Genomic DNA, 26,604 nt, shown 5'->3' with positions numbered 1-26,604 from the left:
TTTGTCAGTGAAAGTTGCGAATTGTCGAATTCACGGCCGTTTTTGCCGACCGGCGGTCGAGTTACAAGTGGAAGAAACAAAAATGGCCTGGGATTCCAACTGTCGGGGGCAGCACGGACGGTGTAATGGTTAGCATTACTGCCTTACAGCACTGAGGTCATGAGTTCTAATCCCACTAATGGCCCTAACTGTGCGGAGTTTGTATATTCTATTCTCCCCGCGCTTGCCTAGGTTTCCTCCGAGTACTCCGGTTTCCTCCCACAACCTAAAAATATACCGGTAGGTTAATTGGCTTCCAACAAAATTAACCCTAGAATATCTGTGTGTGTACATGTGGTAGGGAATAAAGATTGTAAGCTCCACTGGTTCACTGATGTGAATGTCAAAATATTCTCAGTAAAGCGCCACAGAATGTGTGTGCGCTATATAAGACGCGGTTAATAAATACATAAATATTCTGACAGTTGAAATACCCTTACTCCTTGATTTGCCTTAAAGGGGTAATTTGGTCCATTGAGTTGCCTCTAGTGGTTACTGGGGGTACTTCACCTCAGAGGTGAATCACAGTCGAGATTACGTGGTGCTATGAACGTGTTCCATGGAGGCCACAACTTGACCATAACAAGGTGGAGCAGAGAACAGTTATCTATGGTTTCTAGATCTCCTGTAATGTTCTTAATAGGCAATGAGAGAAGTTCTCCTGTACATGACAACTTAGGCAGCCAGTGTTACTAGAGCAGGCAATATCTTGGCGATGAAGCGCAGCTTTTGCTACTGGGGTGTGGTATGGGGCTCCGACAGTGCGGATCCCAACAGCCCGTATTCCAACATCGAAATCCTAATTGCCAGTGCTCCGAAAGGGGGGCGAGCGCAAAGAAGCCCCTTGCGGGCCCGGTGGCTCGCTACAGGTTCTATTCTCCTTCTATGGGAACCCCACAAGGGAGAATAGCCCCTGTGAGTCGGGATCCCCCTTGTCGGAGTACCGACTGTCGGAGCGTTATCTGGCACCCTGGCTGCTGATAAAAAGCAAAATGACACATTTCCAGTTATCCAGAGCTGCACCCTGTGCCTACTTTCCATCTGCCCATAGCATACAAACAGCAGGTGTAACGGTGCCGCTCACACAGGAACAAACACATGTATGTTCCTGAAGAGGGCAGCACTGGCACAAGGACATTCCTGTCGCTACTCACTTTTCTATGTCACTATTCTTGCACGTTTTCTGTATGGCTTCCTGTTTACTGCTCTCTCCGTTACTCGTCGATGGCATTTCTGGAAGAAGATGGTAGAAGTTGGTATAACAGATCTGATGACGTAGAGTCATGTAAAAGCAGTTATATGGTCCTCCCCCATTCCACCGGTGCTCCATATTTACTTATAATCATCTGCAAGAAATAAAAACGCTCACTTGGGGGAACGTGGAACAATAATTGGAGTTTGGAACTCACCATCACTGGCCCACTTGGAGAATTCCGTTGTTATTCTGGTGCTGGGCGTTCCACCACTGGAATTGAAAAAAATGACAGTTACATGCGGACCACTGCTTTATGCAGGACAGCACTATTGGATGTGAAGTCTTTATTAGGTCCCCTTTCCCTTACTCTCTCATTGGGGTGGATTCAGACGTCACCGATGATGGGAAGTGACTGGCTTCGGCTAATTTCACACTCGCTGGGCCCTTCACTCCAGGAAGGGAGGGAAGGGGGTGGCCAGGGGTAACACCCAGCATTTTATGGCATCCCCTGCAGAAGCAGGTGGCTTACATCACATGGCAGTAGCGCTGGTCCCGAATTTGGAGTACAGGCTGACTTTTCTGAGTTACCACCGAATGATTTCTTGTCCTCCTGGCCACATGGGAGGTGGCGTGTTAGCGAACACATCCCCTCGCATGTTAGAAAGGGGATTCCTTTACCCGTTCACTAGGCTGGGAACATATGCAGCCTGAAACTGGCCCAATATTCGGTACAATGTCCGATTGCTGTTGGTCCAGTCTCTGGGACCAAACTGTGGATCCTATTACAGGTGCTCGGCAAAGTGACTGGTCTACAAACACTCGGCAGAGTAAGAATGACTCACTTTAACACCGCTCCTCTGAGTGCCTCTCGCTCCCTGGCTTCCCCGGGCTCCTCTCCGGTACATGGGATAATATCGGCTTCAGTGTACCTAAGTAACACACTGCTAAGGAAAAACATCGGCTTTCATCCCAACGCAACAGCAATGACATTGTCTAAGAGAATATACAGCGGCCTAGGGGACAGCAGGGGCCATGGTTTCTATTTCCGCTTCTTGGAGTGAGGACAGGGAGGAAGAGGTAGAGGAAGTGAGGTTCCCCTGAATGACACAACCATAAAAGGATACTGTGCTTTTCCATATTCGAGTGTGTCATCTCCGTCGACATCCAGATCAGCGTCGCTGTCATGTGTTTCTTTGCTGCTACACATTATAAAACCGGATCCTGCAGAACAAATAAAAACGAGACATTAGGAAGATATACCAATAATTTCTGATTGTTTAACATTAACACTCTCCGGATCTAGATTGCCATAAACAACAAGAACAGGTAAGGAGGGAACACACTTAAAAAGCTGATAGATGTGAGGTCATTTCTAGTTTTTTTAAGTAATTTACCCCTTATCCCTTTGAATGCCAACATCTCTGTGATGTGCAAAATATCCACAAAAAATTGGCGGTGTAGCTCAAATTTGTTATATAAATTCAAATGAAAAAATTACATGCTTAAAATTTTTTTTTTATTATTTTTATTACATTTCCTATGTAAAAAGTAAATATTACAGGTCATTATGATTAATAAAACAGTTTGCATGGCAATTTCACAAATATTTTGACACCACTCGGCGCCTGAACACACCTATTGGTAAATTGTATGCCAGGGATGGGTCCTGCGATCTGTGGCAGGGAGAGGTTTGTGATGCTTGCCTTGTGCCACACGGGTATTGCTGAGCCCTTTATTATTATAGGAGGATTTGGCTTGCTGGAATTCCAATTTAAACAATAAGCCCCTGATCACGACTTCCAATAGGCAGCTTTATGCTTCCTCAACCTCTGTCCATTACTTGGTCCCAGAGCTAAACCAGGCAAATGGTCAGCTTAAGGACCAACGTCCAATCTGGTGCCAGGCTGGGAGGAGGATGAGGAGGAGGCAGCGGCAGAAGATCGTGCAATAGGTGATAAGAGATACCATTAGTCAGACCCTTTATCTATGATGAGCCATCCTATGAATTCACTGGGTGCAAGAGACAAAGCTTATATCACAAGCTCCTGGTGCACCGATAGGTGGAATAAGGGCACGGCGCACAATATGGCAGCTTCCACTTTGGGTGCCCTGTTAGAAAACAGCAGCAGCTCCTGGATACCGGTCTTCACCAATGATATAATGTACAAGACAATCTCTGCAGCGGTTAATGAGCTCAGGAAATCATGCCCAGGCCCCAGGTGCTGTCTGACAACTGTTCCCAGAAGCAGAGGTGAAGAAGTCTATGTGCCGTGGATCCTGCCAGGGTTATACATTTGGTGACAGTTTCAAACTGTATCCCTGTGGAGGATGACCCCTGATTTCCTGCTGTCGTCTCTGTACAGGCGCCAATGAAAACGTCGAGCAGCTGTTCAAATATTTGACGTCTGAACGCGCTCGGGATCGTTGGCCAATTCTAGCTGGTAGATTTCTCTGCAGTTGTGATGGCAAAAAAAAATCAGATCCTGAGGCCTGTGAGTTACACATGGCGGCTCCGTCCTGACACTGCACAGTACATCGCCCACCCCTGTCATCTCCACTTCCACTTTCCTAGGAAGTCTCGGGAGATGGAAACAGGCCGACCTTCCCACCAATTAACCTTGTTACATGAGAAATACATGTGTATAGGATGATCGGTGCTGTGACCTACACAGAAATATCTAAAGGTCGCACTTTCCGGATTCCTCGCCACTACACAGGTTACGCTGCTCACGGAGGTATAATTGGGTTAGAGACATATCACTGCCGCTGAGTAGAGAACACCGCTTAGTACAAGTAATAGGACACCAGGAACGGTCACTGAGAGGCAGGGTCATTTTAATACAACAATTAATAAAACCTATTATCCAGCGATTGTGCGCTGGAAAAGCAGAGCCATTATTCTACAGTGTACATGCTGTGGTGTTATGTTGTGCATCCATACCATACCATACCAGTCACCCACACAGCAGAGGGGCAGCACTTGGTGGATTAAACCAATACTCACAGCAGTGCAGCTTAATAATTCAGAGGCTCCAAGCACAAGCCCTATTTCCTAATGAATCCATAGGCAGATGCCTGTTGCTGCCGTTGTCTCATCCATATGCAGGTGTCTGGCGCAGCAGCATGGTGTTACAAATCAACCCAGTGTTTGTACCAAATGTTGCCCCTTTTAAGTAATCAATCTCTCGACTGTATCTGCAGGACAGGGTTTTCAGGTATTCTACCCAATGGAACCTGCTCTGCCAGGATTTGCCCAGAATATTGGCACCAGCAGAGGCTCATTCATACCTATCTGGCTAAGGGTTCTGCTACCCTCTCCCAGTGATTGACGGCTGACATCACCAGGCGTTGAGCCTGTGTCTGTTAGCAGTGGGGCTTAGGTCAGACACTGCTAAACAGCCTGGCTTTTGGGGGCTGCATCAGCTGCAGTTTACATGGGGCTTATCTGCAGGTGGCAGATTACACCTCTAGGTACAATCCCCCATTGATTGGCTGCACGGTTTGCTTCTAGTTATACAGGTTGAGTATCCCTTATCCAAAATGCTCGGGACCAGGAGAATTTTGGATAACGGATTATTCCGTATTTCGGAATATTTTAATATTTCAATGATGTATTTTGAAGTATCTTGCATTTATGCTGTATAAACACATAATATACACACAAATATATTTTATTACCACATAAAATACACCTCTAGGTACAATCCCCCATTGATTGGCTGCACGGTTTGCTTCTAGTTATACAGGTTGAGTATCCCTTATCCAAAATGCTCGGGACCAGGAGAATTTTGGATAACGGATTATTCCGTATTTCGGAATATTTTAATATTTCAATGATGTATTTTGAAGTATCTTGCATTTATGCTGTATAAACACATAATATACACACAAATATATTTTATTACCACATAAAATACACACAAACATATTTTAATTGTTAAAAAAACAAGGTTTCAAAACGTGAAACAAAATGTGTGTACTATCTCAGCACTGAATTTGAATGCCAAGCAATCATTGTCTTGCACATATATAGTGCCAGTTACATATCATGTCACCAGTAGTGCTGTTACAAATGTCCCCAGTGAGTTTTTAGCAAAAAAAAAAAAAATTTTCACTTTCTGGAATGTCCGTATTTCGGAATAATTCGGATAACGGATATTCGGATACGGGATACTCGACCTGTAGTGTATTACCTCAGTAACTTAGCCAATTCCTGTTCCTGAGAGTTACTAATCAGCATCAGCCATGATAACTGCGGTCTGTAACCTTCTGCTGCAGCCAGCCTAGCTGCCTGGAATTCCATTGTGTTACCTCTTGATTCTAGTCTGCTACAGTTAACCCTGCGTGGCAACAAGTACTGTTATTGGCCTCATTCTAGCCAGCAGATTAACCATTCATTGCTACAGTTCTACGCCTGTACTCCAAGTATCTGTGACCGGCATGTTCCAACCTGCACTATATATCCATCAGCTAAAAAGTGTCATCATAGGACTGTTATACAACCAAATACACACCCGCTATCCTCAGACTATGACCTAGTCCTAGGAGTATCCCTGTTGTGTACTACGGTTGTTCTGTACCTATGCTCTGCAATTATCTATTAAACCTCCTTTTATGTGATGGAAATGGACTTGACCTCCACCATGCACAGGTCCTGGGTTAGTCGGACACCCTACTAATGCAGATATAAAGAGGCCAGCAGTCTGTCAGTGGTGGGGGGGGTTTCAGCAACTTCCTAAAATGGATGCACGTCGCCTTCATTTTGGTAAAGTGCTAGGGTCAGCGTCTTTATTAGTATTATGGAGATTCCCTGCCCCCTTCGTAGGAGCTACACCGCCCAATGGGAGCACAAAGGCATGTAGTAGGCATCTTCAAATAAAAAAGACACCTCCTATTGCTCTACCAGATCAGGCATCCCAATAAGCAGATCCTCCCTTTGTCACATGATAAAGGCCCTGTGTTCAGAAATGTGTAGAATGTACAGTCTATAGGAACACTCAACATCCGTTCCGGATAGTACAAAAGCGAAACGATGTAAAACATTTACTGGAACGATCTTGGTTCATCTGTAGATAATTTTTACATCAAACGACAGTGTTCTAATCTACCTGGTGTTCTTTAGGTTTTTCCTACATCATGTCGGCCTGTTTAGCAAGTCGACACTGCTGAAATGCTGACATGCTCAGAATGTTGACCAGACAAGGGGGAGCCAGCAGTGCGATGATCACTTAACAGTGTTCAGCTTCTGCGGGATAGCAGTGTCCTCTGGGTCTGGCACCAGGGGATGCAGAGTTCTGGTGGTGTCATGTGACCCAGCAGTTGTGGCTGCGAGCAAATTACCCCTAACCCTCCAACACCGCATGTCGGCATCATAACTGTAGACATTGGTCCCATTCTGGTAACGGCATTCTGATCTTCCCCATATAATGTTATTTATGGCAGCATTTTTAGGTGTATGGTATACTGACCATCTCTTAGTTGGGGTGCCATAGACACCAGCCTACGTTTATGTGCTGTAATAGGAATTAAGGACCGATGTTTGTCGCATGCACTGGGTGCGTGCGGCCACGGCCAACAGATTGAGTGCGTGCACCCAGTGAACAACCTTGCGGTCGCTGGGCAGGGGGCTGGCCCATTAGCATATGGGCAGCTGATATCATCGTATGTCAGCTGCCCACCCATTTCCCCCCCAAACGTCCACACATATAAGCGACTTTAGAGTCATTTTTTTATTGTGTACGCCTTCGCCATCATTCGAAGCTTGCCGACCATCGAATGATGGGGGCGGATACCACAAGGATGCGAATGGATGTTACTGTGTAACATCCGTTTGTATGCCCTGCATGCGAATCCACCTTGCGAATGGGTGACAGCCGGTCACCATTCGCAAGGTTGGGTTTGGTTGACTTGCAAGGGTGCGAATTCGCATCCAAACAAGTCAACCAGAATAACCACCTAAGAGTGGTGCAGTTGCGGGTCACTACAAGTGACAATACACAGAGACATGCCTTGATTAATGCCAATGCCGTTTATGGTAAATGGACATTGTTTTATGCAGGAATACTTATGTTCTGCTGAAAGGAAAGTAAGAGAATAAGGGACCAGGGCAGAGATGGAAACAGCCGGGTGTAATAAAGACTGACCACAAGGGCAGAGAGTAGACGGAAAAACAAAACAAAAGTTCCAGCTCGTCTCCAACCATCATTCTCACTCAGCAAGTGACTGGCACCTCTATAACCCAACTGACAGTCTAGAGACAAACTCTCCCCATCAGTCAGAGACCGGCTTTCAGGATTACTTACACCCCAACCCTGTGATGGCTGCTGCTGCCTTGTATTGCCGCACAGAGAACCGTTTCTGCGAATCTCACTTAGACCCTGACATTTAGTGCCAGTTTGATAGAATAAAGGTAGATTGTGTTCTAAAATACAACATACACAGACAACCTTTAAATCTGTGGCTATAGAGGAACTACAACTCCCAGCACCCTATGGTTTTAGTCAAAACAAAAAAAGATAAAATACACTATTTATAATTAAGGCTACTCTATTAGACTAACTGTTCACTGGAAAAGAACACGGGTCATGCTGCAGAGAATGCTCTCTCCATGTAATACTGCACTTATTGGGGAGAGACGGAGCTGCCATATCATTTGTCCCATCAGAGCCTCCAATCATCGGATTGTCGGGATTAGTTTGCGCATGTGCGGTGCTGCTGGGCAGCACCCACAGCTAGCAGCTCAGATGCTGTCTGGCTGTAAGGCCCAGGCGGCAGTGGTGTATAAGCCACAGGGGTGGGCAGCCAAAGACACACAGAAAGGGCCAGCGGCTTTTCAAATGTAGCCCCAGCCAATCGGAGCTGGTGGACCGGTAGCGAATCAGGCAAGTGGATGCGGCCCCTGAAATACCTCCGCCGCATTCTGGGTCTCTATAGTGTCATGTACACATTCCCTGCATCCATCTAGTCTGGTTTCCCCACACTGGTCCCTATTCCCACATATCATCACTGCTCTCTACACTGACCCTCTCTCACTGAAGCAATCCCTACTCCTATCCCGGGATTGGCCTCCCTACTGCAGCAGTTAGTCTATACCACAGTTTCTTACATAGAATAACTTCAGCGCAGGTAAAACTGCTGACATCGGATGTATATATAATTGGGTTACTGTATAAATGGTAGACAATATCTAGGTCGACCACTAATGGTTGACAGTAACTAGGTTGACACCTTGAAATGGTCAACATACCCAACGTCAACACATGCTTATGATCGACAGGAGTTTTTCACGGCTTTGTGTGTCTATGTCAACATATGTCGACATGCACAGTATTATATTCCCACTTTTATAGTACTTAAAAACCATCTTAGAAAAAACCATGTCAATAAACTTGTGTCGACCTTGGTATGTTGACCATTTCAAGGTGTCAACCTAGACATTGGGCCTGATTCTGGTTCACTTACTCTCTCTGCACATGGTTTTGTCCATTAGAGAGAGCATTTGGTTTTGCAAGTGAACCAGAATCAGGCCCATCGTGTAGCCAGTGACCGGATACCACATGAGTACCGTTTTGCAGTCCTGATGATCCCATTGGCTGAGTATTGGCCCAGGTAACACACACAGCGAGGCATCCACCTTACAGCCAGAGGTAAGAGGTTCATCTCTCACCTGTAGGCTGCTGCGCTCAGTGAGAGCTGCACAATAGGAGGGAGCGGGTTTAGCCGCTGAGCCAGCCACATTTCTGGGGAAATAACTAGTGCTGACAGGAAAGGGATCAGAGGAGTTTAGCAACTTGGGTAATCAAATATGAGCTTTAAAGCAGAGGAGGGAGAGAGGTCCCTGCACCTGAGGACTGTGCGCTGTGGCTGGCAAACAGCTGGAAGTTATACACAATCTCCCCAAGCACCACAGCAGGCCTCTGTGCTGCCTCCTTCATGTAATTAATGACATGCCGAAAGCTCTCTGCTTTTAAAGGAGAGAAGTGAAAATATGCAAGTGTTGAAATGCTAAATTTCATTAAAGGGGAATCACGCAGATCTTTAACCCCAAACTAGATTTTTTTTATGACCCTGCCAGCAGAACGAAACTCACTGTTAATTTAATCAATTAATCAGCATATTGATTCACAAAGCAGGGTTGGCAGGAGGCCATGTGTAGTGGTTTCCTCCACACCTGCAGCCTCGGCTGTAACACACAGCACCGTATATATTAGAACACACAGCACCGCTGCACACTTCCTCTTACTGCAGGCCAGAACTTCTGACAACTGCTCTAGGTCAGCCCTGCAGAAGGATTAGAGGAAGGTGCGACAGAAGGGGGTACCCCAACAGGTTACCCTAGGTGCGACCCCTACAGGTTACCCAAGGTGCGGCAGAATGGCACCCCCTACAGGTTGGTTTTGGTATATTAGATCTACAATCATATGGTCGACAGGGTCCCAAGGTCCTTTTGGCTGTCGACCTTTGGACACGGTCGACCTTTTGCCTGTTGACCTAGAGTCAATCTATGAGGAGTCCGGATATCCTACAGGTTACCCAAGGTGCAACAAATGGGCGCCCCCTATAGGTTACCGTAGGTGAGACAGACGGGCGCCCTCTACAGGTTACCTAAGGTGCAACAGATGGGAGACACCGGTTGGTTAAAATTATAAACATATGCCAAGGAGTGAACAGGATTCCAGTACTCTACAAATGGTGCTGAATTATTGGGTGCGAGTCAGTTCTGTATTTAAATTTAGCGGACATCTGAAGACACCAGGAGCTATTCAATTATTTGCACTCCCGGCCTGGAGACTGTAGTTACTGCAGATTTCTGCTCACAACCTCCCGAAGAGAGCAGCAATCCACGTAACGGAAGGCTTCTGGTCTTGACGCAAGCGTTTGGCTCACCATGACTTCAGTGCGACCCGCATAACAAACGCTGTGTAGTCATGGGAATTATATAGGTTCTTAGCTAAATCCTAGACCAACAATTGAAATCAGCCCATTGTGTAACAAAAGAGGAATGGTTATATTTTCTATCTTGTTTACTGTAAAGGTAATATTGCAGCGTGACAGGATGAATACACTCAGATAGTTTGGGGGTAAGGTGGGAGTAGCGAAAAATCCCCCAGGGAACACATTATAAAGTGCAGAACATTCATTCTTCTAACACCAAATTACATCAGGTATATGGAAGGAACAGCAGGTTCTCTCTGTGGCTAATGAAGCGTTGGAGTATTAAAAGATTAACTGGACCTTTGATCCAATTAACAAAGACAATTAGAATCCAAGATGTCAGTTCGGGATGATCAGGTCTACCCGTATCAGGAGCTAAAATATTAGGATTGGACATTTCAAAGGCTAAACATGAACTAGCCAGCACTGAGGAATATGGTAATTAGGTTGACCCTATTAAGGTCAATCATTGAAGGTCGACAGCCCTTATGTCAACACCTGAAATAGGCTGACAATTGGAAGGTAGACATGAGTTTTCAGAGGTCAAGCTAAACTTGGTCGACCCAATGACCCATACCCCCCTCAAAATGCATGGTCCAGACAAAGTGGCCAACCTGCTCGGCAGTAATGGGGGGTATTTAAACCCCACACAATTACGGCAATGGGTTACGTGCACGGGTGGGAAGGCTACAGAGAACACAGACACACGTGTATTCAACATTAAATAAATAACGGATTTGGATTAAGGGTTATACAATTTATAACCAAAATCTGGATGACATGCTACAAACATTCCACATATCCTGGAACAAGGAAATACGAAAGCAGCGATGAAACGGGCTGGGAAGACGGCAGAAAAATGTCTTTGTTAGAAGAGGTTTTCTGTCTGGTTAATTTGGAAGCCGGGCTGGTAATAGGGTTGACTTAGTCATTCGCTTCCCTGGTTCACAGGGCTGCAGATACTTTCCATTACACCGGGCAGTCCTTGGGGAAATTCTCTCCCTCGCAGCTCATGTTCCGGACCCGTCACTGCTGGCAGCTTTTCTACACATTTCCAGCTCTTTAATTAAAAGTCACAGAGCTGCACGGCCAATCAGCTCAGAGATGGGAGGATAACAACCTGCCAGACTTATTTAGAAATGAGTACAGGCAAAAACCAGGAAGGAGTGATTACCGGAGAGATGCGGAGGATACCAGCAATTAACTAACACTGCGCCGACGCAAGCTATTCCCTTAACTAGAAGTGTGGAGTTATTCAAAGGGCTAAATGGAGATAATTACGTAGTTATGTAGATAATAGATAATTACACAAATCTGACATCGGGTCACTAGTCTTCCAGCTCTATAATGGTGGAGCACACCTCTTTCCATGTGCCGTAAGCCCCAAATGACAGTGCATTCATTTTCTAGATCCCCGCAATACAGGGTATTCCGTTTACAATGTAAGGTTCACATTGTCTGACTGGACTAACAAAAGAAGACTTATACTGCATTTCATATACGTCCTGGTCATATTCTATACTTACTACAGCCCTTTACCCTATAGAAATTCTAACACTGCCTATAAAACTTGTGTCAACATTTTTGGTCACCAAGAATTAATGTAGGGCAATGTTTTCTGTACATACAATTGTTTATTCAATTATCTATTTTATGTCTCTCCTTCTGAGTTAATCATTTTCAATATAAGACTATGCTGTAAAATATTAGTGGCATGTATTATCATCATCAACTACATCCTTGGCACCATCTACAGCTCAGCAATTCTATGGGGGCATTGCGTATAGGGTAGAATTGCCACCACTTATAAGGTAGGATTGTGTATAGGGTAGACATGCCACCACCTATAAGACGGCATCGTGTACAGGGTAGAAATGCCACCACCTATAAGGCGGCATCATGTATACGGTAAAAATGCCACCACCTATAGGGCAGCATTGCGTACAGGGTAGAAATGCCACCACTTATAAGGCGGCATCATGTATAGGGTAGAAATGCCACCACCTATAGGGCAACATTGCGTACAGGGTAGACATGCCACCACCTATAAGACGGCATCGTGAATAGAGTAGACATGCCACCACCTATGCACAGACTGGGCTATGGCAGAAACAGGGCAAGGTAGACACAGTAACTAGAATTTAGGGATTCAGTAGGCCACAAGAGGGGGGGGGGGGGTAGTTGCTGTCAGAGCTGTATGGAAACACCAGCACCTGAATTCATGGTCTTCATCTCACTTCCAGGGCAATACTTTGTACGCAGGCCTATGGCTTCGGGGCGGATGTACTCTAAATATTTATCTGAAAGTTCCGAGGGACAAATGGCGCTTCCAGACATTGCAGTCTTTCCAGGATAAACTTTCTCTTTCCTTAAAATGAGATTGCGTCTTCGCGACTCGCTTTTATTTCCCCAAATTGCCATCTTGCCGGCAGGCAGAGCAGTGACAGAACCTGGCTGCGGAGCCTATGTGATGTTCCGGAACTCACATTTGATGGGCTTTGACGTTTACTTTTCAGTACAGGGAGCGACCTGCGGTGGATTTGCAATGTCAGCGTAGATTAGCTTGCTGCCCCTTTTCCTGGCATAACCTAGAACAAGCTCTGTACAAAGGTCACAGGCTCTACCATCAGATCTGTAATCCACCATTCACAGGCACGCAGCGCCTTTACTCACCAGGAATAGCACCAGCACCACCGTAGATCACTAAAAACAACATTCCCTGTCTGACACGGAGCAGAAGGGGTATCGGATGCATTTCATGGGAGACCTCTGCGAGGGGTGCTGCAGGCAGCACTAGCTGCTCGCCGAGAATCCCCATCTCTCTCGGAATCTGACTGGACAGCCTTCTGAAGCTGGCGTTATCACTCCCTCTAACCACTCTTGGCAGGCAATCTAATTTCCCCTGAAAAGGTCACCGCCATTTTAACTGCCTTTCAATCACATTAAGCACGCTGCTGCTCGTGCTCAGAGGCATGTGCAGGCTGGGAGATCGATAGACTGACACGCTGCTGGCCTCCTGCACCCAGAGACGCTTCCGACAACTTCCAAACAGCACTTATTACATTTGTCCCACAACAGCATACGCAGCGGGCAACCAGAGGGAACCATAGGGAGAGAGAAGGCCGCCGCGTCTGCGTTCAATCAGCTCTAGGAGAAAAATGGCATGATATCGGGAATAAAGCCCTATCGGCCGCGACTCGAAATGTATCCATCAATTATCTGCCGTTCCCAAGGCATTATAGAATAAAGGATGAAAAGATGATATTGGTTACACAACAGCTCCCACGGGTCGTAGACGGTAAAAACATTAAAGCGGCAGAACACACTGGTATATTACAGTAACTAGAACTGTATTCTTCATACAGATAATAACTGGTTAAAGAGAAGCTTTGGATCCGATACCTCCTCAATATCATTGTTGTCTTATCTGAGTCCCCCCCACCCCCTGCTGTGATGGTAGCGAGATCCCCACAGCTCCGAGGTTTGTGTGTTCTACATTGATCTGTGTCAGACACTGCTCTAAGTTCTTCCCTTTTAACTGTGTTAAGACGTTAAAGAGATGACAAGCAGCGAGGATGATGCTACTGGTGTCAGATCCATTCTGCAGCAGAAGCAGCAAACAAAGCGCTTATATCAAAGCTGGCGCTCGCTCATCAAACAGGACATTACGCTGTATTATGGCACATTTAGCTCTAACAGGATACACACAGCGGAGTCCGGAATAATACATTGTTTACAGCCATGAAGTGCTCTAGTCACAATAAAGCTAACTTTGTTTTGACAGAACAAAAAAAAAAATACATTGTGTCCCTCCGCCAGCAACACAAAATGGGAACTCATTTCTGTTCAGCGATAGGGACCAGCAGCCTGTGATCTCTCCCCAATAACTCACAGGATACAGTGTTGTTTGCAGCATATCCAATCAGGTCACGCACAGACTGTTCAATGTACCCAGAACCAGTCAGGTCAGACACGGAAATGCACATAAAAAGGTCACTACAACCACTGCATGATGATCGTCAGTTCCACGGTAACCCCCATCATCCCCGCAAACTCCAAGGAAGGACAATCAGATGAAAGTATATAGAAAGAGGTAAAAGTTTTGGACCTATTAAGAACCGGAGACCTGTCCATGCCTAAAACTTGTAGCAGGAGAAAAGATTTTTCCCTTTACAGATAATCTCTTACTATGTCCTTCTCTTTATATAGAAATTGCCATATTTGACCCATCATTTGTCGGATTGCTAGATATTGTGCCCAATTTTGCAGCTCAGTCTCTTACCACACCTGACCATCTCTGTCCCCCTTTACCCCCATCTCTCCGCTATATCTTACTGCCTCCCGGTTCCCTGTCTCGGCCCCTCCCCCTTTTCTCCCTGAAATCTGCCCCTTTTTTCTCTGTCTCTTTCCTTCCTCCATTCCCTCCATGGTAATTATGCTGCCTCCTGCAGCTACAGCTCCTTATTGGCTGCTGGGTCCTGTTAGTGCAGGCCAGTATATCATGTCCCTAGTGGAATGGGGATCAGGGGGCTGTCCACAAATGGCCGTCACTACCCTCAGGGAGGCTATAACTGCCACCAACAGAAGGCAGCCTACCTACATTGTCCAACACTCTCATTGGTCACACAGACCCTCTGTTATACTACAGGTTAGCAACTCTGCTGTGACAGAAGTGGGGCTCCTGGAGTATAAAGACTCAAGGATTGGTTAGATATAAGGAACTGATGCCAATAAACAAGGGGGAGGGGGGCATTGTAATTTTTGATGCTTGGTTCAATATAAATGGCATGTCGGAGTGTCATAGTATTCCAGTAAGGCAGACAATTCTTATTTTAATGAGACAGCGCAGCACTGAGATGGTATTTAACCAAATAAGGAAAACATATGTGAATGAAACAGATGCAGCCCATTCATCTGAATATTGAGAATCTTTGAGAACATGGAGATGTACATTACTTTGCCTTAATTCCCATGCATAAAAGGTACATACCACGGAAACCTCCTTCCAACATTGTTGTGGCCCTAATTCTTTTTTGTCCGCACCACTCGTATTCCTCAAACCGATGCCCGTTTTCATTTTCAATGTCTACAGAGTCATCTTCATTCATACAAGTCTCTCTCTGTAACAAGGCAAAAAGAGAAGATATGAGGACACATTCCCTGGAGAACCCCAGAGACGGAAACAAACAGTTTTATACACTTCCCCTTACTAACTATAGCACCAAAACATAACTATAAAATTCAAGGGTAGCCAACCCGGTCCTCGAGATCTACAAACAGTTCACATTTCCCAGATCACCTAGCTGGTGCACAGCTGTAGTCATTACTAACTGTCACATTCCCCAGATCACCTAGCTGGTGCACAGCTGTAGTCATTACTAACTGTCACATTCCCCAGATCACCTAGCTGGTGCACAGCTGTAGTCATTACTACTGTCACAATCCCCAGATCACCTAGCCAGTGCACAGCTGTAGTCATTACTAACCGTCACATTCCCCAGATCACCTAGCTGGTGCACAGCTGTAGTCATTACGAACTGTCACATTCCCCAAATCACCTAGCTGGTGCACTGCTGTAGTAATTACTAACTGTCACATTCCCCAGATCACCTAGCTGGTGCACAGCTGTAGTCATTACGAACTGTCACATTCCCCAGATCACCTAGCTGGTGCACAGCTGTAGTCATTACTACTGTCACAATCCCCAGATCACCTAGCCGGTGCACAGCTGTAGTCATTACTAAGTGTTACATTCCCCAGATCACCTAGCTGGTGCACAGCTGTAGTCATTACAAACTGTCACATTTCACCGACCCCCCTAGCTGGTGCACAGGAGCAGTTATTAGGACCTGCCACCTTTTCAAACATGTGCTGCATTCATTCCTAATGAACACATTGGTATGTCTTGAGGACCACGGTTGGCCACCTTTGCTATATTTGGAAGAAAGAACAGGTGTATTAAATATGTTACACCACACACGTATAGTGTTAGTGACATTACCACTGACTTGTGCCTGGGTCAGCATGAATAAGTGATGTGTGCAGCAAAGCTGACACTCTACACATCCCCAGTGTTAGGCAGCAGAGGTGAGAGACAGGGAAGCGACAGAAGATAACAGGTGGCAAGAAGCGCCTCCTGCTCCACTACCTTAGCAAGACACAGTTCCACATGTCTACTCATCTCCTCCTCAGATCCAGACAATGGCCGGCTGCAGAGCGGACATACCTGTCCCTCATCTTGCTTTCGCCGCTTCATCTTTCCAATCCGGGCTGGGTGCGCGGGAGAGAAAACAAGAAGGTTCACGTCAGTACAGCCTTCCTATAAGTGTGTGCAGTCTATCAATCAGGATGAGAATCGTCATCACTTTCATAAGTTACAACCATTGCCCTACATGCGACAGGGACATTTATAGGGGTCTAATCAATGCGGCCGGCAAGGGGGGGGTTTAAACGGCGGGGATCACAGAAAACAAGTGATCGTCGCCGTTTAACACCCGTGCTGGCCGCTCACCCTATTCAACGCAGCAGGGAAATCAGATTCCTCCCTGCGGCTAATGCAGGGAGAGTGATGCATTTTGACGCGAGCCTCACTGTTTTAGCGGGCGCACACACCGTTTCCCCCTTGCTCCCCATAGAGTAGAAATGGTTTGGGGTTTACATAACTATATATCTAACAGACTCTGCACAATTTGTATTCTCTTATAGAAACTTTATTTATAATATGAACAAGAACAAAAAAAATAACAACGAATAAACAGGTGCTGGGGGCACAGAGTGACCACCCCCCATCCCACGAGGGAAATGTTTAAAAGAACAGGCAAGTGAGACCGGAGCCTGCCTAATTAATAGAGATAGGTGAAATCATTTCTAATTAGCTGACAAATCCCCCCAGTCATGCTCCCCTGTCATTAGGCCGTCTTCCTCTGACATTTCCCACCTTCCCTGACTAATCAGAAGTGAAGAAACATGACTTGTACTCGCGGTGGTCAGGATAAGAAAATGTAATTCAGCTACAAAGTGGCAATGGGAAAAAGTCGGCTCGATAGGAAATAGTGGCGCTGATCTTTTCTTATTACTCAAACCTTATGGCCGCAGGTGAAGAGCTGAGCAGTCATAATGTGAACATTGCTATGAAAAAGGTCTTAACATCATTAAGGTCTAAACTTCAGGGTAGAACAGCTGCTCCCTGTCTTTTAGTACAAGGCGAGGGAAGCAATTAGAACAAAGATAGAAAGGTCAACAGATTTTTTTTCCCCTGTTCCCTCTTCTGGTTGTAGCAATGGCTGATCGCCAAGGCGATACAATGAGGGTTTTCTATCCAGGGTGAAACAAATTGTAACTACATGGTACAAGACAGTGTACGAGAAGCTGAACATGACTGACGAGCAGGGGTGCTACATCCTTGCCACAAATGGGATGGTACGTAAAGGGCATGCTGGAGGCATGAGACAGCGAGATCCGCTACTATGTCAAACCTGGACAGAACAAGATGAGGATACAACTTCATAAGACCTGGGGGGGGGAAGGGTCAAACACAGAGTCTCGCTCCCTTAGACAGCAAAGAGATGTACAATATATGGCTTGTAGTCCTTTAAAAAGGTGCGCCGACACCGAAACAGCCATTGGGCTTTCTATAAGATGGGGGGGGGGGATTTTGTTAATGCACTTGTTCTACTGCTACATGAATTAACCCCTTGGGTGGTATGCCCGGAAATTTTCCGGGCTCAGCTGCGCTGCCGCAGCGGGCTGTCCCGGAAAATTTCCGGGCATACCACTAATACAGAATAGGTGCGCGCCAGTGGTGTCCAGGTGTGCATCACTGTCGCACCACCTCTAGAGCCCACCGTCAAACCCCCAGATCACCTCTGCTCCGGCGCTAGTAAGCCAGAGTTCCCATGACCACTGCCGCTTCCCCAGCCGCTATTCATTCTACAGCAGAGACGTAGGCGGCAGGCTCGGGGATGTTCGGGGGTACAAGGAGTTAAGACGCCCGAGTCCTCCCAAGCCGCTGCGAACATCCCCAAGCCTGCCACCTGTGGTCACTGCTGTGACTGGCGGCTGGGGAGCTCAGTTTCCGGCGTACAACTCATTGGAGTTGGGGGGGACTCCAATGAGCTGTGGTGGGCTTTGCTGGGGCAGGACAAACCTGCCCTGGTAAGTTAATTCTTTGAGTGCCAACATTGCTGTGAGAGACGTGCAAAATATCCACAAAAAAATGCCAGTGTCGCTCACAGCAATTGTTCCTTTTTGGCGCAATGTTCAACAAAACTTCAATTGATTGACTTCAGATTGTTTGCCGGTGATAACTAAAGTGATTCATATCCTCAACTTCAACTCTGGCATTTTAAGCGGATATTTTGCACATCTCTCTTAGCAAAGTTGGCACTCTAATGGTTAACTGAACAGAAACTCGTACAAATCTGGTGTGCCGGTGTCTCTATACCTCACCTATTCTGAGAAATAGCCCAGATGAAGAAGTTTTTTAAGGAGACAAAACGCATATGGCTAAAAGTTAACCCACATCCCCAAAACAGTACAGAGTTATAGAAAGGTTGAGACTTATGCCTGGTACACACTAGGGCCCGATCCCCTCAATCTAGATCCAATTCCGATCAATTGGATGTAGATTGTGTGGTGATTGGGCCCTTTTCTGTCCTGGTGTGGACCGATACCGATCCGATGCGCGGTCCCGCGGGTCGGTCGGTCGTTATTGAGATCCTACCTGCTGCAGGTAGGATCTCAATGACGACCATACAGCCGGGTGCGGGTCGCCATCGGATCGGACCCGCTCACGGTGCACATCGTGAGCGGGTCGTGCCCCCCCCCTGCGTCACCGTGAGTGGGTCGGACGAGACACTGACGACCCGCTCACGATGTGCATCGTGAGCGGGTCGTCCTGGTGTGTACCCTACATAAGATCCCTTTGTGTGGATCCTTACTAGTACTTTAGAAACATTGTGTAAGCAATATATGTGTCTATTGTGTTAGATTAACTGTTTAATTAAAAAAAATAAGTATTATCATTCAACTAATTATGTCCCATGGGTGTTTTATTGGTGTGAGGGTTTATTTATAGAGTCCCCAAACAAATCAGAAACGCTTGGAGATTTTGTTTTTATTAAGACAGCTCATCTTGCCGGATCCTAGATACGGGTCCAAATAATGGCAGATGCATGTAATAGGGAATACGTTACACAGGATTGATGTAGTATTTATTTAATTATTTTTCAACCAATAACCCAATATTATCCCCACATAAAATAAAACGAAAATCATCTACAAACATTTCACCTGTAAAACAAAAGTTCAGCAAATATTATGGTATTAATGTCGGCCCTGCAGAATGATACAGGCATCAAAACGCAAGAATTAAGCTCAACAAGCTTCGGTGAAATTACACTGTATGAAAATCAGCCAAAGCAATAAATGTAGTTAAACACACAAAAGGCAGTAAGTAATGAAAACATCCGGAAACTAAAAAAACACAACCAACTAATAGGAAAACAGACAATATGTACACCAATCAATTGGAGAGCTGGCCTACAGACATGAGCATGCCTGTTAGGGGTCATGGTGAAGGATGCATTTGCCAGTCAGGGACAACAGCACTAGAGGTGAACACCACCGGACATTGACCATAATGCTGAAGATCAGGGATGGGGAACCTTTGGCCCTCCAGTTTTGCTAATTGGCCATGCTAAAACTGTTGCAGGGAAGGCTGGGATGCGTAGTTTAAAACAGCTGGAGGGCCAAAGGTTCCCCATCACTGCTGTAGATGCTCACACCCGTCAGTCAGGGAGCATGATTCCAGTGAGGCATACCACCAGTCAGGGCGATCGTCCCAGATGAATGCAGTCAGGAGCGTGTGTTTGATATGAGCATGTCAGTTAGTCCTCAGCTTTGCAGCCAGAGAAGTACCCACCAGCCAGCCATAGGGTGTGTGTTGCTGTTGCACATGGCAGTCAGTCAGGGGCCATATGCGCGCAGAGGTCGGCAAGGGTTATAATGCTGGAGATGCAGAGTGATGCATATACCAGACATCCTAAAGTATGGTTTTAATGGGCAGATGCCCAATGGCCCCATAATTCTAGCGGACGTCAAGCTGGGTAAGATTGGGTTGGGAGCACATGCCACCTAAGGATTTTGGGGCAGTAGAAAATGCTGCCAGGTCACTCGGGTTGTGAATTACACACCATCATAATGATCAGGCAGCATTCTCTTCTTGCTTCCCAGGCTGTAGCCAGACAACGAGTTTCTGTCAGCATGCGCATTGGTGGATAGCTGGAGTTGTCCACTTATCAGAGTGCTGGCAGCGAGTCACTGTATGAAAGCAAGTGGAGAGATGGTGAAGGACCACAGAAGGAGTTAACATACTCCTTCTGTGGTCCTGCATTGCTTTGCCCAGTGCCTACAATGCTGTTAAGATGACCCTGCATGACATTCAAAAGCCATGGTGTCCAGTCAGTCAGGAACCACGGTGCTGGAGAGTCGCAAGCCAGTGGGATCTGTAGATGTGCACACCAGTCAGAGCCCGTGGTGTTGGAAACATGCACACAGCCAGTCAGAAACCACGGTGCGGTGGCTCGCTCTGCTCCGCTCGCCACCTGGTTACTAAAGGCAACCAGTGGTGGCGTGGATAGTGAAGGATCAAGCCCCCTGACTTGCTCCTCCCTCTGGGCGTGAAAGGTCCTTTAGCCCACTACAATTTAGCATCTACCGACTGATTCAGGGGATGGAGATGTGCACATCAGTCAGAGGCTGTGGTGTTGGAAACATGCACACAATCAGTCAGGAACCAGGGTGCTGGAGAGTTAGATGCCAGTCAGTCAGAAGAGGTCTTGAAGTTGGAGATGTGCACGCCAGTAAGAGGCTGTGCTGTTGGAAACATGCACACTAGTGAGTCAAGAAGCTAAATACATGGGGCCTGGAGGTGGAGGCACCATCTGGGGTGATGGTGATGTGCGTGGCAGTCAAAAATGGGCCATGATGTCATTGAGGCACGCAGAAGTCAGCCATGAATTTATGCCATCAGGTAAAGGTACTGTAGACACACTTATCAGTAGCATGGAACATATCTTTATTATATGCAAATAGTGTGTGTGTATATATATATATATATATATATATAAATAACACACACACACATACATAGCTATATATAAACCACTAATGAGCACTCACCGTTCAGCCGTGTCTGCCTATTGGCTCTGACCCTTAGGAAGGTCTGCGGGAAGAGAAGAGATAGATGATTAGAGATTGCAGGCCGCTATCTGGGACCCAGCATCACCCGCATCCCGCCCCCCATCCATGTCTCCCCGCAGGTGTAAACAAACCTACTTCCTTTCTGCCCCCGGAGCTGCTCTCCCTCTGCATGACAACTAGGGGGCGATCGCCTGGCTGAGCTCAGATATCGGCCTCCGGGGACGCGCTGCCGGCTGTCATACCCGAGTTGGGCGGGGGAGCTGTACCGGTCTCCCGGGCCCCGAGCCGATGGCGGCGGATTATAACGGCTTCTCACAGCCAGACTCGGCTCGTAGCGGGCGCCATCTTTACTGCGGTCATGTGATCGCCACACGCAGGAGGAATGCAGTCACGTCGACGTAACCACGCTCGCTGCGTTCCCATGGCAACCGCCGCGCGGCCTCTCTACTAGCAGCAGCGTTGAGCTCAGAGCTGACTGTGACTGAAGCTGAGGCGACGCAGTCACTGACTGCAGAGCACGGCCACACAGAAATGTGACGGTGCATCTGGAGTGTCAGTGCTGCTGAGTATACAGAGTATGAGGGTGCAGAGCATTCACTATTACTGTGAATGTATGAGGGTGTAGACTCAGCTTTCTGTTACGGTGCGTGCAGATGTGGAGTGCACAGGGGATACTGACATTAGGTCGACCCTATTAATTGGGTCGACCACTGAAATAGGTTGACATGGCTAAGGTTGACAGCGTTGGAATGTCGACACACAGGTAGATGAGAACTCACAGCTCAGCCGTGTCTGAAATAGGTCAACATATTTCAGGTGTCGACCTTCAGTGGTCAGGTCGACCACTGAAGGTCGACACCTGAAATATGTTGACCTATTTCAACATATTGCCGACCTAAATTGGTCGACACAATGAGCCGAGCACAGAGAGGAACGGTGTAAGTGCAGAGAGTTTGATGCTATAGCGGTATTCAATGCGGCCGACGAGGGGGTTAAACGACGATGATCGTCGTTTAACCTCCACGCCATCCGCTCACCCTATTCAAAGTTTCGGGAGAATCCTTGCTGTCAGAGGACAGAGAGTATTCCCCCAAATGGCGAGGTACGCTGCTATTGCAGGGAGCCTGCTGCATTTAGCCGCAAGCTTTGCTGTTTTAGCAGTCGCACACACCGTTTCAACATCGCTGTAAAAACCCAGTGAGGTGTAAACGGCGTGTGCAGGGGGTCAGTTGAATACAGACCGTGCGAGCTGTGACAGCGAGCAGTCAGCACTGCTCACTGTCACAGCGAGCAAAAAGCATTGAATACTTCCCAGAGAGTGATGTTACCAAACGCAGAGCAGTTTAACCATAAAAATACAATAAATACAGCAGTCCCCTTGACATTGTGTGGACAGGAAGCTGGGCGGCGAGTCAACCTAAATCAGGCCCAGTGTTATTTCCACATTCTGCATCTAGTAATGAACACTCCCTTTATATCTGTGACCCGCTGTCCTTGCCTGATGTGCTAAGGGCATTAAACCAGGGTGACCAACTCATCCCTTTAATCCAGGACACATTAATTACACAGGTTCTGTGGCTGGCTTTCACCTGGTTTTAAACTGCCACAGAACCTGTGTAATTAATGTGTCCCGGATTAAAGGGATGAGTTGGTCACCCTATTAAACTTGCTTGTCTACAACACAGATCACAATGAGAGTCATCCTGGGTTATTTATATATCTTCATGTAGTGCATTTTTACTATTAATAATTCCAGCTTTCTGCAAACTTATCACTTCATTTCTCAGCGGGTGTGGTTCATAGGGTCCACAATAAGAAGCTTAACAGTCAACAGGTCAACCACACATGGAAAAAGGTCCACATGGCTTAGGTCGACAGGGTGGAAAGATCAACACAAGCAATGGGTCAACATGAAAAAGGTTGACATATAAAGATGCCCAGGGTTGTAATGGTGGGACAGAGCCCCAAAATCGGGACTCTCCTGCCTAAATTCAAACAATTCAGTTGCTAGGTTTCCTATTAAACCATGAATAGCTCCAGCAACCTGCCATGGTTAAACCTGAAAGCCCAATGCAGACAGACATACAGATGGAGGGCCTGTCAGCCAGCCTGAAGAATCGCCAGATCTCCTGAGCTGGCACAGGCTGGCGGACAGGAGCTCCACCTGACTGGGATGCGTGAGAGTCTCACACGTTCGCACATCAGCACGGCGGTGGGGAGCGGATTCCCTGCTCATCTCCACTTCAGGGAGACAGCAGGGCTGTGGGGCTCTACAGGAGAGCTGGCATGGGGCGGCAGGCTCCGATGCGAGAATCTCGATGGCGATTCTATCAACGGGAGCAGCTCCATTGAGAGCTGCTCCACCTGTATACTGTATGTTATAAATCGCTATTACTCCACCACAATAACATCAGTACAGATAGTTACATAACATAAATGTGATAGTGTAAACATCGGAATATAACTAGTTTATGAGTTACACGTGTTCCCGTATTAAAACCAAGCTTCTGTTAGAAACACAATGTTTCATGGCCTCAGTCTGTTCTATATTTAGTAGGTTGCAATTCCACAGTTGTCAGCTTGGGAGAATCTCACATCCACAAGGCTGTCTGTATTAATGGTTCTCAGACAGAAACATGTCACTCCAGCTGTAATGACAGCAGTACCAGTGCGCTTTGTAGGCTGGGCGACTCATATCTGCCAAGTGCCAACATTAACGCTTCTGCCGCTGAAGGTACACAGTCACTCTCTGGCGTGACAGCTTGACTGGGAGACATGAAAAGCTCTCCTTGTTTCAGAGACATGTGCGGGACGTGTCAGGATATCGCACACAATTTGCTGCTGTTTTGCATGAAGTCATAGTGTAGAATATAACATATTCAGTCACTGCTGGAATGGTAACATTAATTGACATTACAAGGAATTATTTGAGTTATAGAAATGTTTTTTTTTTTTTTAAAGTCTTTGCATTTCACACTTCCTGTCGTCGTAAAAGAAATATATCCTACCAGTAATTCAGTACATTGCGTTTACAGTACAGCTGTCTATAAACTAAAAACAATTGCCTTTAATTGTAAAAATCTCAGAGAATTTAAAGTTCCAGGTGGTCAATCCAATTGTTTGGTCCTGAGAGCTGGGGGACTCGCACTGCCAATTGCCTTTTTCAGTGGAAATTCAAATTTTTTGCGTGTACGCCCCTTAGTGTAAGAAAAGGCGGGAAAAAATTCAATTATATCCTGTGGTAAAAAATTGAGGGCTTGCCTCAGAACCACTTGGACAGCCCTCCTAATTACTAAAATGTATTTATTTTTTTGTTTTAAAGTAACTTAATTGGGACAATAAATACATGCCATTATTGGGATTACACAAAACTGCCAACAAATTTAATTTATTTATTTCAATAAAAAAAAAAAAACAATTTTGTAACTTTCATTTATTTAGCTTTTTATAATTTGTTCGCTTTTTCTGCACTTCTTCCAGGTTGTATTTTGCAGAAAACCTGCGCGCCCTCTCCGCAAGTACCGCAAATGGGCATTTATAATTAGATCTTGCATTTCTGAGTTATTCATGCGAAGATTGTAAGTTTCGTGACTCATACTCGCATCTAATTGGATTGAGCTCCCAGACACATTGACCAATATCCCGGCAATTCTCAGATGTACATAGAGGGATCACATATACTGTACACAGGCCTGCACACTATTTGGGGGTCCCAAGTGCTCACTTGTCGATATCGAACCAAAGAAAGTGAAAATCCCATGTTGACCTTTTCGTGTGACCACAGTTTCCCATGTCATCCTTTTGTGCGTGTGTCAACTGTCAATAATGTTGACCTTTTGGTGCCGACAGAGATATTTTTGACGTAAGATGCCACACCCCTGTAGTCCCATGTACCCTATTGTTATTTGGGCACTCCGTTACCCTAGAATGCTATCCATATATGTTCCTTTAGTAAGGCAGAGTGCACATGTGAAGAGAACAATTGTTCATCCACACATTGGTCAGTATTGATGGTGGAATGGTTAGAATGACTGCCTCGCAGCAGGTTATGGGTTCAATTCCCACCACGGCCCTATCTGTGTGGAGTTTGTATAGTCTCCTCGTGCTTATGTGGGTTTCCTCGGGGTACTCCGGTTTCCTCCCACAATCCAGAACTACACCATCAGGTTAATTGTTGTTTCCCGACAAAAATTAACCCTCGTGTGTGTGTGTGCGTGTACATGGGCAGACCAGATGGGTCAAGTAATTTTATATCCCCGCCAGAACTATGTGTTAGTGCCCAGTACACAAAGTTCCTTGAAGTTAAATTGACAGTCGCCTTTGTAACTTATTACATAAAAAAGAATAATAATAATAAAAAAAAAAATCATGTAATAAAACACCCAACAGGACAGAAATGGTTTGAGCTCTGTAGAGTTCCAGCTGTATCAGAGAAAGACTATTATCCCACTGTGTTATCGGTTTCAATGGCAGCCGTGTAGTAATTAACCACTTGTCTCATCGTTTGTAACACCCTCTATTCAGTATTACTGAAGCCGCGCACCTGGTATCTGTCCGAATGGTGAATGTCGTCTGTGGAGTGCGGCGAAGCCGTTGGCGATTCCCCTTCTCGCTTGATTGTAGCTGATAACAAGATAGACTGTGGAAAAACACAGAGAAGGGGGGGGGGGTGAAAAGGTCACCAAATTGTGAGAAATCAGAACACTCTGCAGCATTGATGCCATATTTTTGTGTGTACCCTCTGTGCTATTGTGATGTTCCACCTTCCAAACACAAAAGATCATTTGATCATTTGTGAAAGCGGCGGATCTTTGTAACGCTGCCGCCATCTCCGCGCTCAGTGGGGCTGCAGCCGGAGAAGTGATCTTTCATGTAGCAAGCCCACAAAAAGCACAGACGGTCAGTTTGAATGCTATTAACCGGCACAGATTTGTGTAATTACAGGTCCCACACAGATTAAACTCTCCTCCCATCTTTTTTTCTCTCACCTTCAAGTATGGTTTTATCATAACTAATAATGAAGGGGTAGAGGGGACCGCAGGGTGCTGGAAAATAAAATATACAACAAAGAAAGTGCAACTGTAACGTAATATAGTTCTGTGAAAAATGGCCCAGAAGACAGTAAGCGATACGTTATGTATTCGTCTTTTTGAGCGGCTCCCTGGGAAGACCACGGGGCCCATTTATTTCAGCATTCTTCCTGAGCGCCATGGAGATGACCTCTGGAAAAAAAC

General features: G+C 46.2%; 1 protein-coding gene across 7 annotated transcripts in view; it reads right to left on the bottom strand.

Annotated features, from left to right (window-relative positions):
• The window catches only part of RNF220 (ring finger protein 220), a 192,794-nt gene that overhangs the window by 13,245 nt on the left and 152,945 nt on the right, over positions 1-26,604 (bottom strand). For 4 of the 7 annotated variants that reach the window (XM_083157465.1, XM_083157469.1, XM_083157468.1 and 1 more), the window contains 8 exons: positions 25,914-26,009; positions 21,350-21,392; positions 16,317-16,438; positions 15,159-15,288; positions 2,359-2,455; positions 2,077-2,163; positions 1,449-1,504; positions 1,194-1,272 (listed from right to left, as the gene is read on the bottom strand). In XM_083157465.1, coding sequence (XP_083013591.1) covers positions 1,194-1,272; positions 1,449-1,504; positions 2,077-2,163; positions 2,359-2,455; positions 15,159-15,288; positions 16,317-16,438; positions 21,350-21,392; positions 25,914-26,009 — 710 coding nt within the window. Of the gene's footprint in view, positions 1-1,193; positions 1,273-1,448; positions 1,505-2,076; positions 2,164-2,358; positions 2,456-15,158; positions 15,289-16,316; positions 16,439-21,349; positions 21,393-21,505; positions 21,740-25,913; positions 26,010-26,604 lie in introns of those variants that run through there. The other 3 variants (XM_083157466.1, XM_083157471.1, XM_083157472.1) reach the window with 2 other exon arrangements.

Source organism: Crinia signifera, chromosome 8 (assembly GCF_055691185.1).
Source record: "Crinia signifera chromosome 8, ASM5569118v1, whole genome shotgun sequence".
Lineage (NCBI taxonomy): Eukaryota > Metazoa > Chordata > Amphibia > Anura > Myobatrachidae > Crinia > Crinia signifera.
This window is presented reverse-complemented; position numbering and strand designations above follow the sequence as displayed.